At 51.2% G+C, this 22,123-nt stretch overlaps 1 protein-coding gene across 3 annotated transcripts in view; it reads left to right on the forward strand.

Moving 5' to 3' along the window:
• LOC109881501 (SH2B adapter protein 2-like) overlaps positions 1-22,123 on the forward strand; it is a 39,862-nt gene that overhangs the window by 10,930 nt on the left and 6,809 nt on the right. For 2 of the 3 annotated variants that reach the window (XM_031791239.1, XM_031791241.1), the window contains exons 2-7: positions 1,806-2,757; positions 8,372-8,479; positions 10,185-10,276; positions 10,661-10,761; positions 10,935-11,096; positions 16,309-16,514. In XM_031791239.1, coding sequence (XP_031647099.1) covers positions 1,837-2,757; positions 8,372-8,479; positions 10,185-10,276; positions 10,661-10,761; positions 10,935-11,096; positions 16,309-16,514 — 1,590 coding nt within the window. In that variant the 5' untranslated portion in view covers positions 1,806-1,836. The remainder of the gene's footprint in view (positions 1-1,805; positions 2,758-8,371; positions 8,480-10,184; positions 10,277-10,660; positions 10,762-10,934; positions 11,097-16,308; positions 16,515-22,123) is intronic. The other variant, XM_031791240.1, reaches the window with a different exon arrangement.

Here is a 22,123-nt window from a genome sequence, read left to right on the forward strand (position 1 = left end):
CCTCCCTCTACTGTATGTACTGGGGGGTTTCTCTCTCTACTGTATGTACTGGGGGGTTTCTCTCTCTACTGTATGTACTGGGGGTTTCTCTCTCTACTGTATGTACTGGGGGTTTCTCTCTCTACTGTATGTACTGGGGGTTTCTCTCTCTACTGTATGTACTGGGGGTTTCTCTCTCTACTGTATGTACTGGGGGTTTCTCTCTCAGCTCTATGTACTGGGGGGTTTCTCTCTCAGCTCTATGTACTGGGGGGTTTCTCTCTCTACTGTATGTACTGGGGGGTTTCTCTCTCTACTGTATGTACTGGGGGGTTTCTCTCTCTACTGTATGTACTGGGGGGTTTCTCTCTCAGCTCTATGTACTGGGGGGTTTCTCTCTCAGCTCTATGTACTGGGGGGTTTCTCTCTCAGCTCTATGTACTGGGGGGTTTCTCCTTATCCTTCCCTGGGCTCAGTCTGGGTCCTTCATGTGACCTGATTTTAATCCAGCTCAGTTGGTTCTTTACTGCAGGGCTTCAGAGTGGAGAGAACGGGGGGGGGGGGGCGAGCTAGCAAGCAATGGGGAGCAGGAGAGCGTGTAGGAGGGGGGAGAAATGAGATGAGAAGGGGGAGAGAGCGAGAGCGTTTGTGTGTGATCTGATGTGGTTTGGCACAGCCTGGGCCTGGCGAGGCAGGAAGTGAAGGGGTAGGGTTGAGTCATACATCCAGAGAGGCAGAGAGAGATTGGATGAGAGGGAGAGAGATGGGGTGGAGGGGGGGGGGGTGAGATGGATGAGAGGGAGAGAGATGGGGTGGGGGGGGGGGGTGAGATGGATGAGAGGGAGAGAGATGGGGGGGGTGAGAGGGAGAGAGATGGGGGGGGGGGGTGAGATGGATGAGAGGGAGATAGATGGGGGGGTGAGATGGATGAGAGGGAGAGAGATGGGGGGGTGAGAGGGATGAGATAGATGGGGGGGTGAGAGGGATGAGAGATGGGGGGGTGAGAGGGATGAGAGTGAGAGATGGGGGGGGTGAGTATCTCCAGTAGGAGAGGAGGAACCAGGCGGTCTCTGTCACATTGATTTACAGGGATAACAACTAATGCAGGCTGCCTACAGACAAAGGGAAGAGCGGGAGGGAGAACTCATAGGTTTGAGTTCAGACATTTAGATTTCTAGCTGACAAACAGTTCATATATTAAGTTTCTCTTGAATTTAGATTGTATTTAATTATATTGTATCTGCGCTTTAGTCATGCTATCTGTAGAATTCCAAACCAAACACTGGTACAAAACAAAGATACAGATGTTTTATTAGATGAACACAGCCGGATAAAAACTATTAAAAGGAAATGATTTCCTGCAGATTCCATCTGGCTCTAGTCACGTCCATGTCAATAACCTCTTAACAACATATGATGTCAGCTGGTATATGAGCCTTGTGATTGATGTGTGTCGGTGTAGCAGAGCTGTGTGGAGAGCTCGTTCTTCCACGGAGAAAGAAGGACTGGGGCTGTGGCCTGTCGCCTCTATTTAGGGAAATGACACGCTCACGATCTCCCAGCCTCAGCAGTCTGTTTCATTTCCACATCTTCTGTTTTCCACACGGCAGGGACTGTTGGCGCTGTCATTTGTATATGCTAGGCTGCACACATTCTCACTGTAATGTGTCTTTCCCTGCTATTGGTGACAGACACACGGTATGTTGGCACGCGCTCTCTCACCTCACTCTCTCACGCCTCACACCTCTCTCTCTCACCTCACACCTCTCTCTCTCACCTCACACCTCTCTCTCTCCCTCTTCCTTTCCTTCTGTCATCTCTCTCAGCCTCTCCCAGGTGGGTTGGCATGGCCCAGTGATGAACAGTGCGGCAGTGCCCGGCAGCCCGGAGTTCTCCTCATGCCCGCTGCCCGACTGGCGAGAGTTCTGCGAGCTCCATGCCCGTGCCTCCGCCGCCGACTTTGCCCACAAGTTCCGCCGCTTCCTGACGGAGAACCCGTGCTACGACTCCCCGGGCGCCGACAGCAGCTTCTCGCAGCACTTCGCCAGACACTTCCTGGAGTGTTTCTCTGCTGCTGTCACCCAGGCCAGGGACCACCAGGCCTCGCTCTTGCCAGGGGACGACGGCTCCAACGCTCCCCCCAAATACAGCATTGTTCCCTTCCTGGGCATCCAGGGCTGCCCTTTGCCCTACGGACACAATGACCTCTACCAGCGGCGCAAGGATGCCGGTGCCTCCAGCGAGTCCCTGGACAGTATGGACAGTGGAGGTTTAGGACTAGAAGGGATAGGAGGAGGTAGTTCCTCCTCTATGGCCACCTCTCGCACCCCCCAGCCTGCCCACAAGCCCTCTGCTCTGGGCCAGTCACGCAGCTCAGAGGACGTGTCAGTGGGACACCCCAAGGCCCGCTTCAAGAAGGGATTCTCTCTGAGGAACATGAGTCTGTGTGTGGTGGATGGGGTGAAGGAGATCTGGCACCGCCACGCCTCCCCTGAACCAGACCCCGTAGTGGGGTCCGGAGGGGTCAGACGGGTCAACGGAGGAGGGGAGCCAGGGGGGGAGAGATGGTCCCAGAGACTGCGTCTTCCCAGGGGGTCTCAGGGGCACAAGGCTGAGCTGCTGGAGATCCAGAGAGAGGGGGCTCTGCGTTACATGGTAGCTGATGATACTAACTGTATAGGGGTGCCTCAGTGGCAGAAGTGTAGGTTGCTGCTGAGGAAGACCAGGAGGGACGAAGGAGGTGACAAGTTCTTGTTGGAGTTCTATGTGCCACCCAAGGTAGAGTTACAGTATATGGACGTGGACAAAAACACACACACACACGAAAACACACACACACGAAAACACACACACACGAAAACACACACACACGAAAACACTGTCATATTTGTCTATGCGGGCTTCACAGATCACTGGTTCTGACCTTAAGGTGAGAAAATAAGACTGAAGCTGTTTAAATCTCTCTGCTCTCCCTTCATACCAGGGGGCCCAAGGATACGAGGGAGGGAGGGGATGAGCTGGAGATGGAGGGAGGGAGGGAGATGGAGGGAGGGAGGGAGGGAGGGAGATGGAGGGAGGGAGGGAGGGAGGGAGATGGAGGGAGGGAGGGAGGGAGGGGGATGGAGGGAGATGGGAGGGAGGGAGATGGATGGAGGGAGGGAGATGGATGGAGGGAGGGAGATGGATGGAGGGAGGGAGGGAGGGGGATGGAGGGAAGAGGATAAAGGGAGAGAAAGAAGGGGGTAGAGCTGGAGGTGGATGGAGGGAGGGAGATTGAGGGAGGGAGGGGGATGGAGGGATTTCTGAAGGACCTCAAATCAGGCAGCTTGTTAAGCAGCGGACTCAGGGGAAACACACTGAGGAACACATGGCTTTACGGGGAGAGACACAGTATGAGGATTTAATTGATTGAACCTTTATTTAAACAGGGAGTCACATTGAGATTCTAATCTGTTTTTATAAGAGAGCCCAATAAAAAACGACAATAAAAAACGGAATATTAAAACATACTACACGTACGTGTATAAAACAATCAAATTCAGCACAGTAAAATCAAAAGAAAATAAACATTGTAAACAATCACATTCAACTATATAGAGATCCTCGATCAATAATTTAAACTTCCTGAGTGGCACCGGCACATCAAACTGCAGCGAACTCTCCAGAATGTTCCACAAAGTTGGGGTATGAAAACAAAATGCAGATTTTCCCAAATCTGTGGAGACTGGAGGAATCTCTACTGTTATCCATTCCTGTGAACGGGTTTGGTCATTTTATGATTTTTACATTAATTAATAATGTTATTATATAGAGAGAGTTTCTGTAAATTGATTCAGTCACTGAGGTGGGAAAAGAAACCACTTGATGTTGTGATCCAGGTGCCCAATGGCCACAAAGACACTGTTCCCTGAAGAGACGTCCACGTCCAACAGCTTCACTACAGTCGTCTAATCAGGGCCCGTATCCACAAAGACACTGTTCCCTGAAGAGACATCCACGTCCAACAGCTTCACTACAGTCGTCTAATCAGGGCCAGTATCCACAAAGCCTCTTAGAGTAGGATCAGGACGGAGAATAGTGATCAGGACGGAGAATAGTGATCAGGACGGAGAATAGTGGTCAGGACGGAGAACAGTGGTCAGGACGGAGAATAGTGGTCAGGACGGAGAATAGTGGTCAGGACGGAGAATAGTGGTCAGGACGGAGAATAGTGGTCAGGACAGAGAATAGTGATCAGGAAGGAGAACAGTGATCAGGACGGAGAACAGTGATCAGGACGGAGAACAGTAATCAGGACGGAGAACAGTAATCAGGACGGAGAACAGTAATCAGGACGGAGAATAGTAATCAGGACGGAGAATAGTAATCAGGACGGAGAATAGTAATCAGGACGGAGAATAGTAATCAGGACGGAGAATAGTAATCAGGACGGAGAATAGTAATCAGGACGGAGAATAGTAATCAGGACGGAGAATAGTAATCAGGACGGAGAATAGTAATCAGGACGGAGAATAGTAATCAGGACGGAGAATAGTAATCAGGACGGAGAATAGTGGTCAGGACGGAGAATAGTGGTCAGGACGGAGAATAGTGGTCAGGACGGAGAATAGTGATCAGGATGGAGAATAGTGATCAGGACGGAGAATAGAATAGTGATCAGGACGGAGAATAGAATAGTGATCAGGACGGAGAATAGTGATCAGGACGGAGAATAGTGGTCAGGACGGAGAATAGTGGTCAGGACGAGAGAATAGTGGTCAGGACGGAGAATAGTGATCAGGATGGAGAATAGTGGTCAGGATGGAGAATAGTGGTCAGGATGGAGAATAGTGGTCAGGATGGAGAACAGTGGTCAGGATGGAGAACAGTGGTCAGGATGGAGAATAGTGATCAGGATGGAGAATAGTGGTCAGGATGGAGAACAGCGGTCAGGATGGAGAACAGCGGTCAGGACGGAGAACAGCGGTCAGGACGGAGAACAGTGGTCAGGACGGAGAATAGCGGTCAGGATGGAGAATAGTGATCAGGACTGAGAATAGTGATCAGGACGGAGAATAGTGATCAGGACGGAGAATAGTGATCAGGACTGAGAATAGTGATCAGGACGGAGAATAGTGATCAGGATGGAGAATAGTGATCAGGACGGAGAATAGAATAGTGATCAGGACGGAGAATAGTGATCAGGACGGAGAATAGTGGTCAGGACGGAGAATAGTGGTCAGGACGGAGAATAGTGGTCAGGACGGAGAATAGTGATCAGGACGGAGAATAGTGGTCAGGACGGAGAATAGTGGTCAGGATGGAGAATAGTGATCAGGATGGAGAATAGTGGTCAGGATGGAGAATAGTGATCAGGATGGAGAATAGTGGTCAGGATGGAGAACAGTGGTCAGGATGGAGAACAGTGGTCAGGATGGAGAACAGCGGTCAGGACGGAGAACAGCGGTCAGGACGAAGAACAGTGGTCAGGACGGAGAATAGCGGTCAGGACGGAGAATAGCGGTCAGGACGGAGAATAGCGGTCAGGACGGAGAATAGCGATCAGGACGGAGAATAGCGGTCAGGACGGAGAATAGCGGTCAGGACGGAGAATAGCGGTCAGGACGGAGAATAGTGGTCAGGACAGAGAACATTGGTCTGAGTAGAGATCATACTAATAATATTGTATGGACAGATCCTAGATCAGCACTCGTACTCTTATTTACAATGACGGCCAAACCCGGACGACGCTGGGCCAATTGTGCGCCATCCTATGGGACTCCCAATCACGGCCGGATGTGATACTAAGTGGCTATGGGTCCAGGTTCTCACAAGCCAAAGCTCTGTGGAGTCGACGGTGTCTGTGAGACTTAGTATCTGAGGCACGAAGTCTCACTTGCCTGGCCCCGGTCTGGTCCGGATGCTCTGCCTCTGCTTCAGGCCCCACCAGCACACCATCAATCTCCCAGCAGACCGACAGACAGACAACGGGAGGAGAGAACACACAATACTCTTGTCATACAGTAAACTTCAGGCAGCACCCTGCCTTATAACAAGGCGAAGGAGGCATAGGCAGAACAGACAGAGGGCCAGTACCAAAATGCTTCCTTCTCTCCTTAACTCCACAAAGATTTGACTTCCTATAGAAGTAGGTACGTCTCCTTCATGGTGCTTTTAATCAATCTAGTCATGTCAGATGAGATTAGTTACAAACAGTTTTTCAGGTACAGTTTTTGAATGGAGTCACGGTATTGTTGACTATTGCCAAGGATGTGATGTGATCTCAGTGGGGCAAGAGGAACAGGAAATATCCCTTTTAGATTCTTCCCCCGGAGATGAGCTGAGTGGAGGACTCAGGACAGCTAGTCAGTCGTACAGGGAGATGAGCTGAGTGGAGGACTCAGGACAGCTAGTCAGTACAGGGAGATGAGCTGAGTGGAGGACTCGGGACAGCTAGTCAGTCATATAGGGAGATGAGCTGAGTGGAGGACTCGGGACAGCTAGTCAGTCATATAGGGAGATGAGCTGAGTGGAGGACTCGGGACAGCTAGTCAGTCATATAGGGAGATGAGCTGAGTGGAGGACTCAGGACAGCTAGTCAGTCATATAGGGAGATGAGCTGAGTGGAGGACTCGGGACAGCTAGTCAGTCGTACAGGGAGATGAGCTGAGTGGAGGACTCGGGACAGCTAGTCAGTCGTACAGGGAGATGAGCTGAGTGGAGGACTCAGGACAGCTAGTCAGTACAGGGAGATGAGCTGAGTGGAGGACTCGGGACAGCTAGTCAGTCGTACAGGGAGATGAGCTGAGTGGAGGACTCAGGACAGCTAGTCAGTCGTACAGGGAGATGAGCTGAGTGGAGGACTCAGGACAGCTAGTCAGTACAGGGAGATGAGCTGAGTGGAAGACTCAGGACAGCTAGTCAGTACAGGGAGATGAGCTGAGTGGAGGACTCAGGACAGCTAGTCAGTACAGGGAGATGAGCTGAGTGGAGGACTCAGGACAGCTAGTCAGTCGTACAGGGAGATGAGCTGAGTGGAGGACTCAGGACAGCTAGTCAGTACAGGGAGATGAGCTGAGTGGAGGACTCAGGACAGCTAGTTAGTCGTACAGGGAGATGAGCTGAGTGGAGGACTCAGGACAGCTAGTCAGTACAGGGAGATGAGCTGAGTGGAGGACTCAGGACAGCTAGTCATTACAGGGAGATGAGCTGAGTGGAGGACTCAGGACAGCTAGTCAGTCGTACAGGGAGATGAGCTGAGTGGAGGACTCAGGACAGCTAGTCAGTACAGGGAGATGAGCTGAGTGGAGGACTCAGGACAGCTAGTTAGTCGTACAGGGAGATGAGCTGAGTGGAGGACTCAGAACAGCTAGTCAGTCGTACAGGGAGGTGAGCTGAGTGGAGGACTCAGGACAGCTAGTTAGTCGTACAGGGAGATGAGCTGAGTGGAGGACTCAGGACAGCTAGTCAGTACAGGGAGATGAGCTGAGTGGAGGACTCAGGACAGCTAGTTAGTCGTACAGGGAGATGAGCTGAGTGGAGGACTCAGGACAGCTAGTCAGTCATACAGGGAGATGAAGAACAGACTGATGATACAGTCAGATCAACTGACAAGCCTCTAAGACAACACACACACACACACACACACACACACAGAGAGTACATTTGAATTGAAATCTAAAAGGTGTATGCCTGTGTGTGTGTGTGTGTATGCCTGTGTGTGTGTGTGTGTATGCCTGTGTGTGTGTGTGTGTATGCCTGTGTGTGTGTGTGTGTGTGTATGCCTGTGTGTGTGTGTGTGTGTGTGTATGCCTGTGTGTGTGTGTATGCCTGTGTGTGAGTGTGTGTATGCCTGTGTGTGAGTGTGTGTATGCCTGTGTGTGTGTGTGTGTATGCCTGTGTGTGTGTGTGTGTATGCCTGTGTGTGTGTGTGTGTGTGTGTATGCCTGTGTGTGTGTGTATGCCTGTGTGTGTGTGTATGCCTGTGTGTGTGTGTATGCCTGTGTGTGTGTGTATGCCTGTGTGTGAGTGTGTGTATGCCTGTGTGTGAGTGTGTGTATGCCTGTGTGTGTGTGTGTGTGTATGCCTGTGTGTGTGTGTGTGTATGCCTGTGTGTGTGTGTGTATGCCTGTGTGTGTGTGTGTGTATGCCTGTGTGTGTGTGTGTATGCCTGTGTGTGTGAGTGTGTGTGTGTATGCCTGTGTGTGTGTGTGTATGCCTGTGTGTGAGTGTGTGTATGCCTGTGTGTGTGTGTATGCCTGTGTGTGAGTGTGTGTGTGTATGCCTGTGTGTGTGTGTGTGTGTGTGTATGCCTGTGTGTGTGTGTGTGTGTGTATGCCTGTGTGTGTGTGTGTGTGAGTGTGTGTATGCCTGTGTGTGTGTGTGTGTATGCCTGTGTGTGTGTGTCCAACAGTCATCAAAGCCCAAGGTGAGCATCCCTCTGTCTGCCATCGTGGAGGTGAGGACCACCATGCCCCTGGAGATGCCTGACAGAGACAACACCTTCGTCCTGAAGGTAAGGGTAAGAAACCAGCACACAACACTCTTCTCCCTGTTCTGTTCTCTCACAATATTACCCTGTCTTCTCCCTGTTCTGTTCTCTCACAACACTACCCTGTCTTCTCCCTGTTCTCTCACAACACTACCCTGTCTTCTCCCTGTTCTACCTCTCACAACACTACCCTGTCTTCTCCCTGTTCTACCTCTCACAACACTACCCTGTCTTCTCCCTGATCTACCTCTCACAACACTACCCTGTCTTCTCCCTGATCTACCTCTCACAACACTACCCTGTCTTCTCTCTGTTCTGTTCTCTCACACTACCCTGTCTTCTCTCTGTTCTGTTCTCTCACACTACCCTGTCTTCTCTCTGTTCTGTTCTCTCACACTACCCTGTCTTCTCTCTGTTCTGTTCTCTCACACTACCCTGTCTTCTCTCTGTTCTACCTCTCACAACACTGCCCTGTCTTCTCCCTGTTCTACCTCTCACAACACTACCCTGTCTTTTCTCTGTTCTGTTCTCTCACACTACCCTGTCTTCTCTCTGTTCTCTCACACTACCCTGTCTTCTCTCTGTTCTACCTCTCACCACACTACTTTATAGACACGAATTCCATGACAAACCAAACTAACAGCTTGCTTCTCTTTCTTGCTTCTCTTTCTTGCAGTCTCTCCTCTGGACTCCCACAGTACCCTGTCTTCTCTATGTCTCCCCTCTGGACTCCCACAGTACCCTGTCTTCTCTATGTCTCTCCTCTGGACTCCCACAGTACCCTGTCTTCTCTATGTCTCCCCTCTGGACTCCCACAGTACCCTGTCTTCTCTATGTCTCTCCTCTGGACTCCCACAGTACCCTGTCTTCTCCATGTCTCTCCTCTGGACTCCCACAGTACCCTGTCTTCTCTATGTCTCCCCTCTGGACTCCCACAGTACCCTGTCTTCTCTATGTCTCCCCTCTGGACTCCCACAGTACCCTGTCTTCTCTATGTCTCTCCTCTGGACTCCCACAGTACCCTGTCTTCTCTATGTCTCTCCTCTGGACTCCCACAGTACCCTGTCTTCTCTATGTCTCTCCTCTGGACTCCCACAGTACCCTGTCTTCTCTCTGTCTCTCCTCTGGACTCCCACAGTACCCTGTCTTCTCTATGTCTCTCCTCTGGACTCCCACAGTACCCTGTCTTCTCTATGTCTCCCCTCTGGACTCCCACAGTACCCTGTCTTCTCTATGTCTCTCCTCTGGACTCCCACAGTACCCTGTCTTCTCCATGTCTCTCCTCTGGACTCCCACAGTACCCTGTCTTCTCTATGTCTCCCCTCTGGACTCCCACAGTACCCTGTCTTCTCTATGTCTCTCCTCTGGACTCCCACAGTACCCTGTCTTCTCTATGTCTCTCCTCTGGACTCCCACAGTACCCTGTCTTCTCTAAGTCTCCCCTCTGGACTCCCACAGTACCCTGTCTTCTCTATGTCTCTCCTCTGGACTCCCACAGTACCCTGTCTTCTCTATGTCTCTCCTCTGGACTCCCACAGTACCCTGTCTTCTCTCTGTCTCTCCTCTGGACTCCCACAGTACCCTGTCTTCTCTCTGTCTCTCCTCTGGACTCCCACAGTACCCTGTCTTCTCTATGTCTCTCCTCTGGACTCCCACAGTACCCTGTCTTCTCTATGTCTCTCCTCTGGACTCCCACAGTAACTCTTCTGTGGTTTGGTTTGTTTTCTCTCCACAGGTGGAAAATGGAGGTGAATATATCTTGGAGACCATCGACTCGCTGCAGAAAAACTCCTGGGTGTCTGACATCCAGGACTGCATGGACCCTGGGTAAATGGAGGGATAAATATTTACTGTTCACCGAGGGGGGAACAGCACACAGCCATTAATCACCCTGTAAGAGTTTGACAGATCCCTCTCTCACACTCTGAGTTTTTCTGGTACAGTGAGTTTGTCTGTTCAGTCCAGGCATGTATTTAGACAGCCATAAACAGAGATACATTTTGTGTGTGTCCCTGTACATTTACCTGTATGTGTGTGTGTCCCTGTACATTTACCTGTGTGTCTGTGTGTGTGTGTGGGCGCTGTGTGTGTCCCTATACATTTACCTGTATGTGTGTGGGCGCTGTGTGTGTCCCTGTACATTACCTGTATGTGTGTGGGCGCTGTGTGTGTCCCTGTACATTTACCTGTATGTGTGTGTGTGTGACACAGGGACAGTGGAGATGACATTGAGCTGGCGTCATGTCCCCATGGCCAGGCGTCGAAAGAGTTCTCCATGGTGGCCTCCTGCAGCTGTGAGCTTCTGTCAGAGGGTGAGACAAACACACACACGCGCACGGACACACGCACGGACGGACACACACACACACACAACCAAACCTCACACATTGCCTTTTGAGGGAAATGGATGTGCTGTCAATCTGGCTGCTGTGTAAGGTTGTCATGTACGTACAGTATCTTATAATGTTGTGTTTTTGTGTCCAAGGTGTTCATCGCACCCCTGAGAGATCCTGCGGCTCAGCAGCAGAACTGTATAGCGCCCCCTCTGTCCGCTGTAGAGAACTACCCTTCACCCAGCACCCTTCCCATGTCCCCCTGGAGCGCTTCCTCCAGTCCCCAGAGGCCCAGGGGAAAAGCCCCGCCACAGGTAAAGGGAACAGAATGGTGCTTGCAATGCGAGGATAGTGGGTTCAGTTCCCATTTGTCCCCCTTAGGTAAACTGTCTCTTTGGATGAAATCAGGGGTGAAGGTCAGACAACAGCACAGACAGAAGGGGAAACCCAGACATGTCACAGGGGGGCTATAAAGCTGAAGCATCTGTTTTTAGAAGGTTTCCTCGCCACCAAATATGGTAGTGAGAGGAAGTTCACTCGCCACCAAATATGGTAGTGAGAGGAAGTTCAGTCGCAGGTAGTGGGAGAGAGGATGGAACTCGGTGAAACTGGGCTGACATTTTCTCATCAACGAAACATCTGATCTCAATAAATGTTTCTGCTCCCAAAACTAGATTATTATTTATTTTAATTTTTTAGGAACACAGTGCACTATAGACTTGACACTTTGCAAGGTCGAATTGAGTTTGTGCACACTTCACAGATGAGGTGTTCCCTAACGGAAATATGCAAATACATGCTAGCTCGTTCCAGTAGGATCCCGCTAGCTCGTTCCAGTAGGATCCCGCTAGCTCGTTCCAGTAGGATCCCGCTAGCTCGTGCCAGTAGGATCCCGCTAGCTCGTTCCAGTAGGATCCCGCTAGCTCGTTCCAGTAGGATCCCGCTAGCTCGTTCCAGTAGGATCCCGCTAGCTCGTTCCAGTAGGATCCCGCTAGCTCGTTCCAGTAGGATCCCGCTAGCTCGTTCCAGTAGGATCCCGCTAGCTCGTTCCAGTAGGATCCCGCTAGCTCGTGCCAGTAGGATCCCGCTAGCTCGTTCCAGTAGGATCCCGCTAGCTCGTTCCAGTAGGATCCCGCTAGCTCGTTCCAGTAGGATCCCGCTAGCTCGTTCCAGTAGGATCCCGCTAGCTCGTTCCAGTAGGATCCCGCTAGCTCGTTCCAGTAGGATCCCGCTAGCTCGTGCCAGTAGGATCCCGCTAGCTCGTGCCAGTAGGATCCCGCTAGCTCGTTCCAGTAGGATCCCGCTAGCTCGTGCCAGTAGGATCCCGCTAGCTCATTCCAGTAGGATCCCGCTAGCTCGTTCCAGTAGGATCCCGCTAGCTCGTTCCAGTAGGATCCCGCTAGCTCGTGCCAGTAGGATCCCGCTAGCTCGTGCCAGTAGGATCCCGCTAGCTCGTGCCAGTAGGATCCCGCTAGCTCGTGCCAGTAGGATCTCGCTAGCTCGTTCCAGTAGGATCCCGCTAGCTCGTTCCAGTAGGATCTCGCTAGCTCGTGCCAGTAGGATCCCGCTAGCTCGTGCCAGTAGGATCCCGCTAGCTCGTGCCAGTAGGATCCCGCTAGCTCGTGCCAGTAGTATCCCGCTAGCTCGTGCCAGTAGGATCCCGCTAGCTCATGCTTGGCTCGCTATGATTAATTTGTTCCCACTGTAAATGACACAGATGAACTATCTTGGGTTGGTCATAAATATGTTTGGTGGTTCGGGATGAAATAAATAGTGAGGGCACTTCTTATCATTACCACATGTCAGAGGCATGACACACAAGCGAATGGACTTGTAACAGGTGGTGTAGTCTGCGCTCCAAAATGCGATGTGGTTCGACGAGAACACGGACATTTATCCGAGGCAGAGATGAGCGGCCGACACTGAGAGGCGAGCGGACAGCGGTGGACGCATACATTCTGGCCTGACGACATTCGGCAAATGTCATGACACTTTGTGATGTGTAACAGATGTCTCGTTCCATTCACCAGTGTTTGGAGGCTGGAGATGTGTTGACAAACAGGTCACTGACCATCTCGAATCCCACCGTACCTTCTCGTGAGCGGCCTAGTAGGAGATGTGTTGTTAGTGGATGAACGTGAGCGGCCTAGTAGGAGATGTGTTGTTAGTAGATGAACGTGAGCGGCCTAGTAGGAGATGTGTTGTTAGTAGATGAACGTGAGCGGCCTAGTAGGAGAGATGTTGTTAGTGGATGAACGTGAGCGGCCTAGTAGGAGATGTGTTGTTAGTGGATGAACGTGAGCGGCCTAGTAGGAGATGTGTTGTTAGTGGATGAACGTGAGCGGCCTAGTAGGAGATGTGTTGTTAGTGGATGAACGTGAGCGGCCTAGTAGGAGATGTGTTGTTAGTAGATGAACGTGAGCGGCCTAGTAGGAGATGTGTTGTTAGTAGATTAACGTGAGCGGCCTAGTAGGAGATGTGTTGTTAGTAGATGAACGTGAGCGGCCTAGTAGGAGATGTGTTGTTAGTGGATGAACGTGAGCGGCCTAGTAGGAGATGTGTTGTTAGTGGATGAACGTGAGCGGCCTAGTAGGAGATGTGTTGTTAGTGGATGAACGTGAGCGGCCTAGTAGGAGATGTGTTGTTAGTGGATGAACGTGAGCGGCCTAGTAGGAGATGTGTTGTTAGTGGATGAACGTGAGCGGCCTAGTAGGAGATGTGTTGTTAGTAGATGAACGTGAGCGGCCTAGTAGGAGATGTGTTGTTAGTGGATGAACGTGAGCGGCCTAGTAGGAGATGTGTTGTTAGTAGATGAACGTGAGCGGCCTAGTAGGAGATGTGTTGTTAGTAGATGAACGTGAGCGGCCTAGTAGGAGATGTGTTGTTAGTGGATGAACGTGAGCGGCCTAGTAGGAGAGGTGTTGTTAGTGGATGAACGTGAGCGGCCTAGTAGGAGAGGTGTTGTTAGTGGATGAACGTGAGCGGCCTAGTAGGAGATGTGTTGTTAGTGGATGAACGTGAGCGGCCTAGTAGGAGAGGTGTTGTTAGTGGATGAACGTGAGCGGCCTAGTAGGAGATGTGTTGTTAGTAGATGAACGTGAGCGGCCTAGTAGGAGATGTGTTGTTAGTGGATGAACGTGAGCGGCCTAGTAGGAGATGTGTTGTTAGTAGATGAACGTGAGCGGCCTAGTAGGAGATGTGTTGTTAGTGGATGAACGTGAGCGGCCTAGTAGGAGATGTGTTGTTAGTGGATGAACGTGAGCGGCCTAGTAGGAGATGTGTTGTTAGTAGATGAACGTGAGCGGCCTAGTAGGAGATGTGTTGTTAGTAGATGAACGTGAGCGGCCTAGTAGGAGATGTGTTGTTAGTGGATGAACGTGAGCGGCCTAGTAGGAGATGTGTTGTTAGTAGATGAACGTGAGCGGCCTAGTAGGAGATGTGTTGTTAGTGGATGAACGTGAGCGGCCTAGTAGGAGATGTGTTGTTAGTGGATGAACGTGAGCGGCCTAGTAGGAGATGTGTTGTTAGTAGATGAACGTGAGCGGCCTAGTAGGAGATGTGTTGTTAGTGGATGAACGTGAGCGGCCTAGTAGGAGAGGTGTTGTTAGTGGATGAACGTGAGCGGCCTAGTAGGAGATGTGTTGTTAGTAGATGAACGTGAGCGGCCTAGTAGAGAGGTGTTGTTAGTGGATGAACGTGAGCGGCCTAGTAGGAGATGTGTTGTTAGTGGATGAACGTGAGCGGCCTAGTAGGAGAGGTGTTGTTAGTGGATGAACGTGAGCGGCCTAGTAGGAGATGTGTTGTTAGTGGATGAACGTGAGCGGCCTAGTAGGAGATGTGTTGTTAGTGGATGAACGTGAGCGGCCTAGTAGGAGATGTGTTGTTAGTGGATGAACGTGAGCGGCCTAGTAGGAGATGTGTTGTTAGTGGATGAACGTGAGCGGCCTAGTAGGAGATGTGTTGTTAGTGGATGAACGTGAGCGGCCTAGTAGGAGAGGTGTTGTTAGTGGATGAACGTGAGCGGCCTAGTAGGAGAGGTGTTGTTAGTGGATGAACGTGAGCGGCCTAGTAGGAGATGTGTTGTTAGTGGATGAACGTGAGCGGCCTAGTAGGAGATGTGTTGTTAGTGGATGAACGTGAGCGGCCTAGTAGGAGATGTGTTGTTAGTGGATGAACGTGAGCGGCCTAGTAGGAGATGTGTTGTTAGTGGATGAACGTGAGCGGCCTAGTAAAGGAGGCCTTTTTGAAGTGGTAGTTTGACAATCAGATGAAAACATCATGACTGGTTGTGTTTATGCCACAATAAAAGGTTTTAAATGTTTGAAAAGTTCAATTACAACTAGCTCCATAGAGATCCTATTGATAGGGATTCTATGATTAGGCATGTAACACGGATGGCCCGTAACACTGATGGCCCGTAACACTCATGGCCCGTAACACTGATGGCCCGTAACACTGATGGCCCGTAACACGGATGGCCCGTAACACGGATGGCCCGTAACACGGATGGCCCGTAACACGGATGGCCCGTAACACGGGTGGCCCGTAACACGGGTGGCCCGTAACACGGGTGGCCCGTAACACGGATGGCCCGTAACACTGATGGCCCGTAAGTGCGTGCACATATAGCAGGTAGCCCTGGATACGTGTCTGCTAAATGCCATATCCTTATTATACCCTGAGTGTACAAAACATTCCATGACACAGACTGACCAGGTGAATCCAGGTGAAAGATATGATCCCTTATTGATGTCACTTGTTAAATCCACTTCAACCAGTGTAGATGAAGGGGAGGAGACGGGTTAAAGAAGGATTTTTAAGCCTTGAGACATGGATTGTGTCTGTGTGCCATTCAGAGGGGGAATGGGCAAGACAAAATATTGAAGTGCTTTTTTGATTGGGGTAGGGTAGTAGGTGCCAGGCGCACTGGTTTGAGTGTGTCAAGAACTGCAACGCTGCTGGGTTTTTCTCCCTGTTCTGTTTCCTCTGCATGTCAAGAAGGTTCCACCACCCAAAGGACATCCAGCCAACTTGACACAAATGTGGGAAGCATTGGAGTCAACATGGGCCAGAATCCCTGTGGAACGCTTTCAACACCTTGTAGAGTCAACATGGACCAGCATCCCTGTGGAACGCTTTTGATACCTTATAGAGTCAACATGGGGCCAGCATCCCTGGAGTCAACATGGGCCAGCATCCCTGTGGAACGCTTTCGACACCTTGTAGAGTCAACATGGAGTCAACATGGGGCCAGCATCCCTGGAGTCAACATGGGGCCAGCATCCCTGTGGAACGCTTTCGACACCTTGTAGAGTCAACATGGGGCCAGCATCCCTGTGGAACGCTTTCAACACCTTGTAGAGTCAACATGGGCCAGCATCCCTGTGGAACGCTTTCAACACCTTGTAGAGTCCATGACCTGACAAATGGAGGCTGTTCTGTTGGCAAAAAGGGGTTGCAACTCAATATCAATAAGGTGGTCTACCTTTTTATCATGTGATCTTTATCTTTGTCTCCTCCCTTCAGGGGTTCTAGGTGACGGGGCGACTGAGGCGGAGGCAGAACCCAGCCTGGCGGAGTACCCATGGTTCCACGGGACATTGTCACGCGTGCGTGCTGCCCAACTGGTGCTGGCGGGCGGAGCTAGGAGCCACGGGCTGTTTGTGATTCGCCAAAGCGAGACGCGCCCGGGAGAGTACGTCCTCACCTTTAACTTCCAGGGCAAAGCTAAGGTGAGCCAATCACAGAAAGGGAAATACCAAGGTCAGCCAATCACAGAAAGGGAAACACCAAGGTCAGCCAATCACAGAAAGGGAAATACCAAGGTCAGCCAATCACATAAAGGGAAATACCAAGGTCAGCCAATTACAGAAAGGGAAACACCAAGGTCAGCCAATTACAGAAAGGGAAACACCAAGGTCAGCCAATCACAGAAAGGGAAACACCAAGGTCAGCCAATCACAGAAAGGGAAATACCAAGGTCAGCCAATCGCAGACAGGGAAAGGTCAGCCAATCGCAGACAAGGCAAGGTCAGCCAATCGCAGACAGGGCAAGGTCAGCCAATCGCAGACAGGGCAAGGTCAGCCAATCGCAGACAGGGCAAGGTCAGCCAATCGCAGACAGGGCAAGGTCAGCCAATCGCAGACAGGGCAAGGTCAGCCAATCGCAGACAGGGCAAGGTCAGCCAATCGCAGACAGGGCAAGGTCAGCCAATCGCAGACAGGGCAAGGTCAGCCAATCGCAGACAGGGCAAGGTCAGCCAATCGCAGACAGGGCAAGGTCAGCCAATCGCAGACAGGGCAAGGTCAGCCAATCGCAGACAGGGCAAGGTCAGCCAATCGCAGGCGGTTTACCTAAACCTCCTCCCCTTCACATGCACTGATCTTCAAACATAAGATGCCAACTGAAGGATTTACTTTCAGGAAACAGGACAGGTTGCTGACAGACTATTGAGAATGTCCCTGTTTAGCCCAGACTTAAGTACTGGTGTGGATATTATGGGTAAGCACACTGTATGGTGGGGTAGGCCAAATCCCAAATGGCCCCCTACGCACTTGTGGAGATCTGAGAGGATTTGATTGGTATAAGCAATATGGTGTAACTTCTACCTCCTTCCCTCCTCTCTACTCCTCACTCACCTCTCTACTCCTCACTCACCTCTCTACTCCTCTCTACTCCCCACTCACCTCTCTACTCCTCACTCACCTCTCTACTCTCTCTACTCCTCACTCACCTCTCTACTCCTCACTCACCTCTCTACTCCTCTACTCCTCACTCACCTCTCTACTCCTCACTCACCTCTCTACTTCTCTCTACTCCTCACTCACCTCTACTCCTCACTCACCTCTCTACTCCTCACTCACCTCTCTACTCCTCACTCACCTCTCTACTCCTCACTCACCTCTCTACTCCTCTCTACTCCTCACTCACCTCTCTACTCCTCACTCACCTCTCTACTCCTCACTCACCTCTCTACTCATCTCTCTCTTCCCCTCTCTACTCCTCACTCACCTCTCTACTCCTCTACTCCTCACTCACCTCTCTACTCCTCACTCACCTCTCTACTCCTCTCTACTCCTCACTCACCTCTCTACTCCTCACTCATCTCTCTACTCCTCACTCACCTCTCTACTCCTCTCTACTCCTCACTCACCTCAAGACTCCTCACTCATCTCTCTACTCCTCACTCACCTCTCTCTTCCCCTCTCTACTCCTCACTCACCTCTCTACTCCTCTCTACTCCTCACTCACCTCTCTACTCCTCACTCACCTCTCTACTCCTCTCTACTCCTCACTCACCTCTCTACTCCTCACTCACCTCTCTACTCCTCACTCACCCCTCTCCACCTCTCTACTCCTCACTCACCTCTCTACTCCTCACTCACCTCTCCCTTCACCTCTCTACTCCTCACTCACCTCTCTACTCCTCACTCACCTCTCTCTTCACCTCTCTACACCTCTCTCTTCACCTCTCTACTCCTCACTCACCTCTCTACTCCTCACTCACCTCTCTACTCCTCTCTACTCCTCACTCACCTTTCTACTCCTCACTCACCTTTCTACTCCTCACTCACCTCTCTACTCCTCACTCACCTCTCTCTTCACCTCTCTACTCCTCACTCACCTCTCTACTCCTCTCTACTCCTCACTCACCTCTCTACTCCTCTCTACTCCTCACTCTCCCCTCTACTCCTCACTCACCTCTCTACTCCTCACTCACCTCTCTACTCCTCACTCACCTCTCTACTCCTCACTCACCTCTCTCTTCACCTCTCTACTCCTCTCTATTCCTCACTCACCTCTCTCGTCACCTCTCTACTCCTCTCTACTCCTCACTCACCTCTCTACTCCTCACTCACCTCTCTACTCCTCTCTACTCCTCACTCACCTCTCTTCATCTCTCTACTCCTCACTCACCTCTCTTCACCTCTCTACTTCTCACTCACCTCTCTACTCCTCTCTCACCTCTCCTCCTCTCTACTCCTCACTCACCTCTCTTCACCTCTCTACTTCTCACTCACCTCTCTACTCCTCTCTCACCTCTCTACTCCTCACTCACCTCTCTACTCATCACTCACCTCTCTACTCCTCACTCACCTCTCTACTCCTCACTCAGCTCTCTCTTCAACTCTCTACTCCTCACTCACCTCTCTACTCCTCTCTACTCCTCACTCACCTCTCTCTTCTCCTCTCTACTCCTCACTCACCTCTCTCTTCACCTCTCTACTCCTCTCTATTCCTCACTCACCTCTCTCGTCACCTCTCTACTCCTCACTCAGCTCTCTACTCCTCTCTACTCCTCACTCATCTCTCTACTCCTCTCTACTCCTCACTCACCTCTCTACTCCTCACTCACCTCTCTTCACCTCTCTACTCCTCACTCACCTCTCTACTTCTCACTCACCTCTCTACTCCTCTCTCACCTCTCCTCCTCTCTACTCCTCACTCACCTCTCTTCACCTCTCTACTTCTCACTCACCTCTCTACTCCTCTCTCACCTCTCTACTCCTCACTCACCTCTCTACTCCTCACTCACCTCTCTACTCCTCTACTCCCCACTCACCTCTCTCACCTCTCTACTCCTCTCTACTCCTCACTCACCTCTCTCTTCAACTCTCTACTCCTCACTCACCTCTCTTCACCTCTACTCCTCACTCACCTCTCTACTCCTCACTCACCTCTCTACTCCTCTCACCTCTCTCTTCAACTCTCTACTCCTCACTCACCTCTCTTCACCTCTCTACTCCTCACTCACCTCTCTACTCCTCTCTACTCCTCACTCACCTCTCTCTTCAACTCTTTACTCCTCTCTTCACCTCTCTACTCCTCACTCACCTCTCTCTTCACCTCTCTACTCCTCACTCACCTCTCTCTTCAACTCTCTACTCCTCACTCACCTCTCTCTTCACCTCTTTACTCCTCTCTTCACCTCTCTACTCCTCACTCACCTCTCTACTCCTCACTCACCTCTCTACTCCTCACTCCTCTCTCTCTTCAACTCTCTACTCCTCACTCACCTCTCTTCACCTCTCTACTCCTCACTCACCTCTCTACTCCTCTCTACTCCTCACTCACCTCTCTCTTCACCTCTCTACTCCTCACTCACCTCTCTTCACCTCTCTACTCCTCACTCACCTCTCTACTCCTCACTCACCTCTTCACCTCTCTACTCCTCACTCCGCTCTCTTCACCTCTCTACTCCTCACTCACCTCTCTACTCCTCTCTACTCCTCACTCATCTCTCTCTTCCCCTCACTCACCTCTTCTTCCCCTCTCTACTCCCCACTCACCTCTCTTCACCTCTCTTCATCTCTCTACTCCTCTCTTCCCCTCTCTACTCCTCACTCACCTCTCTTCCCCTCGTTACTCCTCTCTACTCCTCACTCACCTCTCTCTTCCCCTCACTCACCTCTCTACTCCTCACTCACCTCTCTCTTCCCCTCTCTCACCTCTCTACTCCTCACTCACCTCTCTCTTCCCCTCTCTACTCCCCACTCACCTCTCTTCCCCTCACTCACCTCTCTACTCCTCACTCACCTCTCTCTTCCCCTCTCTACTCCTCACTCACCTCTCTCTTCCCCTCTCTTCCCTCTCTCACCTCTCTCTTCCCCTCTCTCACCTCTCTACTCCTCTCTCTATTCTTCCCCTTCTACTTATTTTACTCCTCACTCACCTCTCTACTCCACACTCACCTCTCTACTCCTCACTCACCTCTCTCTTCACCTCTCTACTCCTCACTCACCCTCTCTACTCCTCACTCACCTCTCTTCCCCTTCTCTACTCCTCACTCATCTCTACTCCTCACTCACCTCTCTACTCCTCACTCACCTCTCTCTTCACCTCTCTACTCCTCACTCACCTCTCTACTCCTCACTCACCTCTCTACTCCTCACTCTCCCCTCTACTCCTCACTCACCTCTCTACTCCTCTCTACTCCTCACTCACCTCTCTACTCCTCACTCTCCCCTCTACTCCTCACTCACCTCTCTACTCCTCACTCACCTCTCTCTTCACCTCTCTCTTCACCTCTCTACTCCTCTCTATTCCTCACTCACCTCTCTCGTCACCTCTCTACTCCTCACTGAGCTCTCTACTCCTCTCTACTCCTCACTCACCTCTCTACTCCTCACTCACCTCTCTACTCCTCTCTACTCCTCACTCACCTCTCTTCACCTCTCTACTCCTCACTCACCTCTCTTCACCTCTCTACTTCTCACTCACCTCTCTCACCTCTCTACTCCTCACTCACCTCTCTACTCATCACTCACCTCTCTACTCCTCACTCACCTCTCTACTCCTCACTCAGCTCTCTCTTCAACTCTCTACTCCTCACTCACCTCTCTACTCCTCACTCACCTCTCTCTTCTCCTCTCTACTCCTCACTCACCTCTCTCTTCACCTCTCTACTCCTCTCTATTCCTCACTCACCTCTCTCGTCACCTCTCTACTCCTCACTCAGCTCTCTACTCCTCACTCATCTCTCTACTCCTCTCTACTCCTCACTCACCTCTCTACTCCTCACTCCACCTCTCTTCACCTCTCTACTCCTCACTCACCTCTCTTCACCTCTCTACTTCTCACTCACCTCTCTACTCCTCTCTCACCTCTCCTCCTCTCTACTCCTCACTCACCTCTCTACTTCTCACTCACCTCTCTACTCCTCTCTCACCTCTCTACTCCTCACTCACCTCTCTACTCCTCACTCACCTCTCTACTCCTCTCTACTCCTCTACTCCCCACTCACCTCTCTCACCTCTCTACTCCTCTCTACTCCTCACTCACCCTCTCTACTCCTCACTCACCTCTCTCTTCAACTCTCTACTCCTCACTCACCTCTCTTCACCTCTCTACTCCTCACTCACCTCTCTACTCCTCACTCACCTCTCTACTCCTCTCACCTCTCTACTCCTCACTCACCTCTCTCTTCAACTCTCTACTCCTCACTCACCTCTCTTCACCTCTCTACTCCTCACTCACCTCTCTACTCCTCTCTACTCCTCACTCACCTCTCTTCACCTCTCTACTCCTCACTCACCTCTCTTCACCTCTCTACTTCTCACTCACCTCTCTCACCTCTCTACTCCTCACTCACCTCTCTACTCATCACTCACCTCTCTACTCCTCACTCACCACTCTACTCCTCACTCAGCTCTCTCTTCAACTCTCTACTCCTCACTCACCTCTCTACTCCTCTCTACTCCTCACTCACCTCTCTCTTCTCCTCTCTACTCCTCACTCACCTCTCTCTTCACCTCTCTACTCCTCTCTATTCCTCACTCACCTCTCTCGTCACCTCTCTACTCCTCACTCAGCTCTCTACTCCTCACTCATCTCTCTACT

Source organism: Oncorhynchus kisutch, linkage group LG15 (assembly GCF_002021735.2).
Source record: "Oncorhynchus kisutch isolate 150728-3 linkage group LG15, Okis_V2, whole genome shotgun sequence".
Lineage (NCBI taxonomy): Eukaryota > Metazoa > Chordata > Actinopteri > Salmoniformes > Salmonidae > Oncorhynchus > Oncorhynchus kisutch.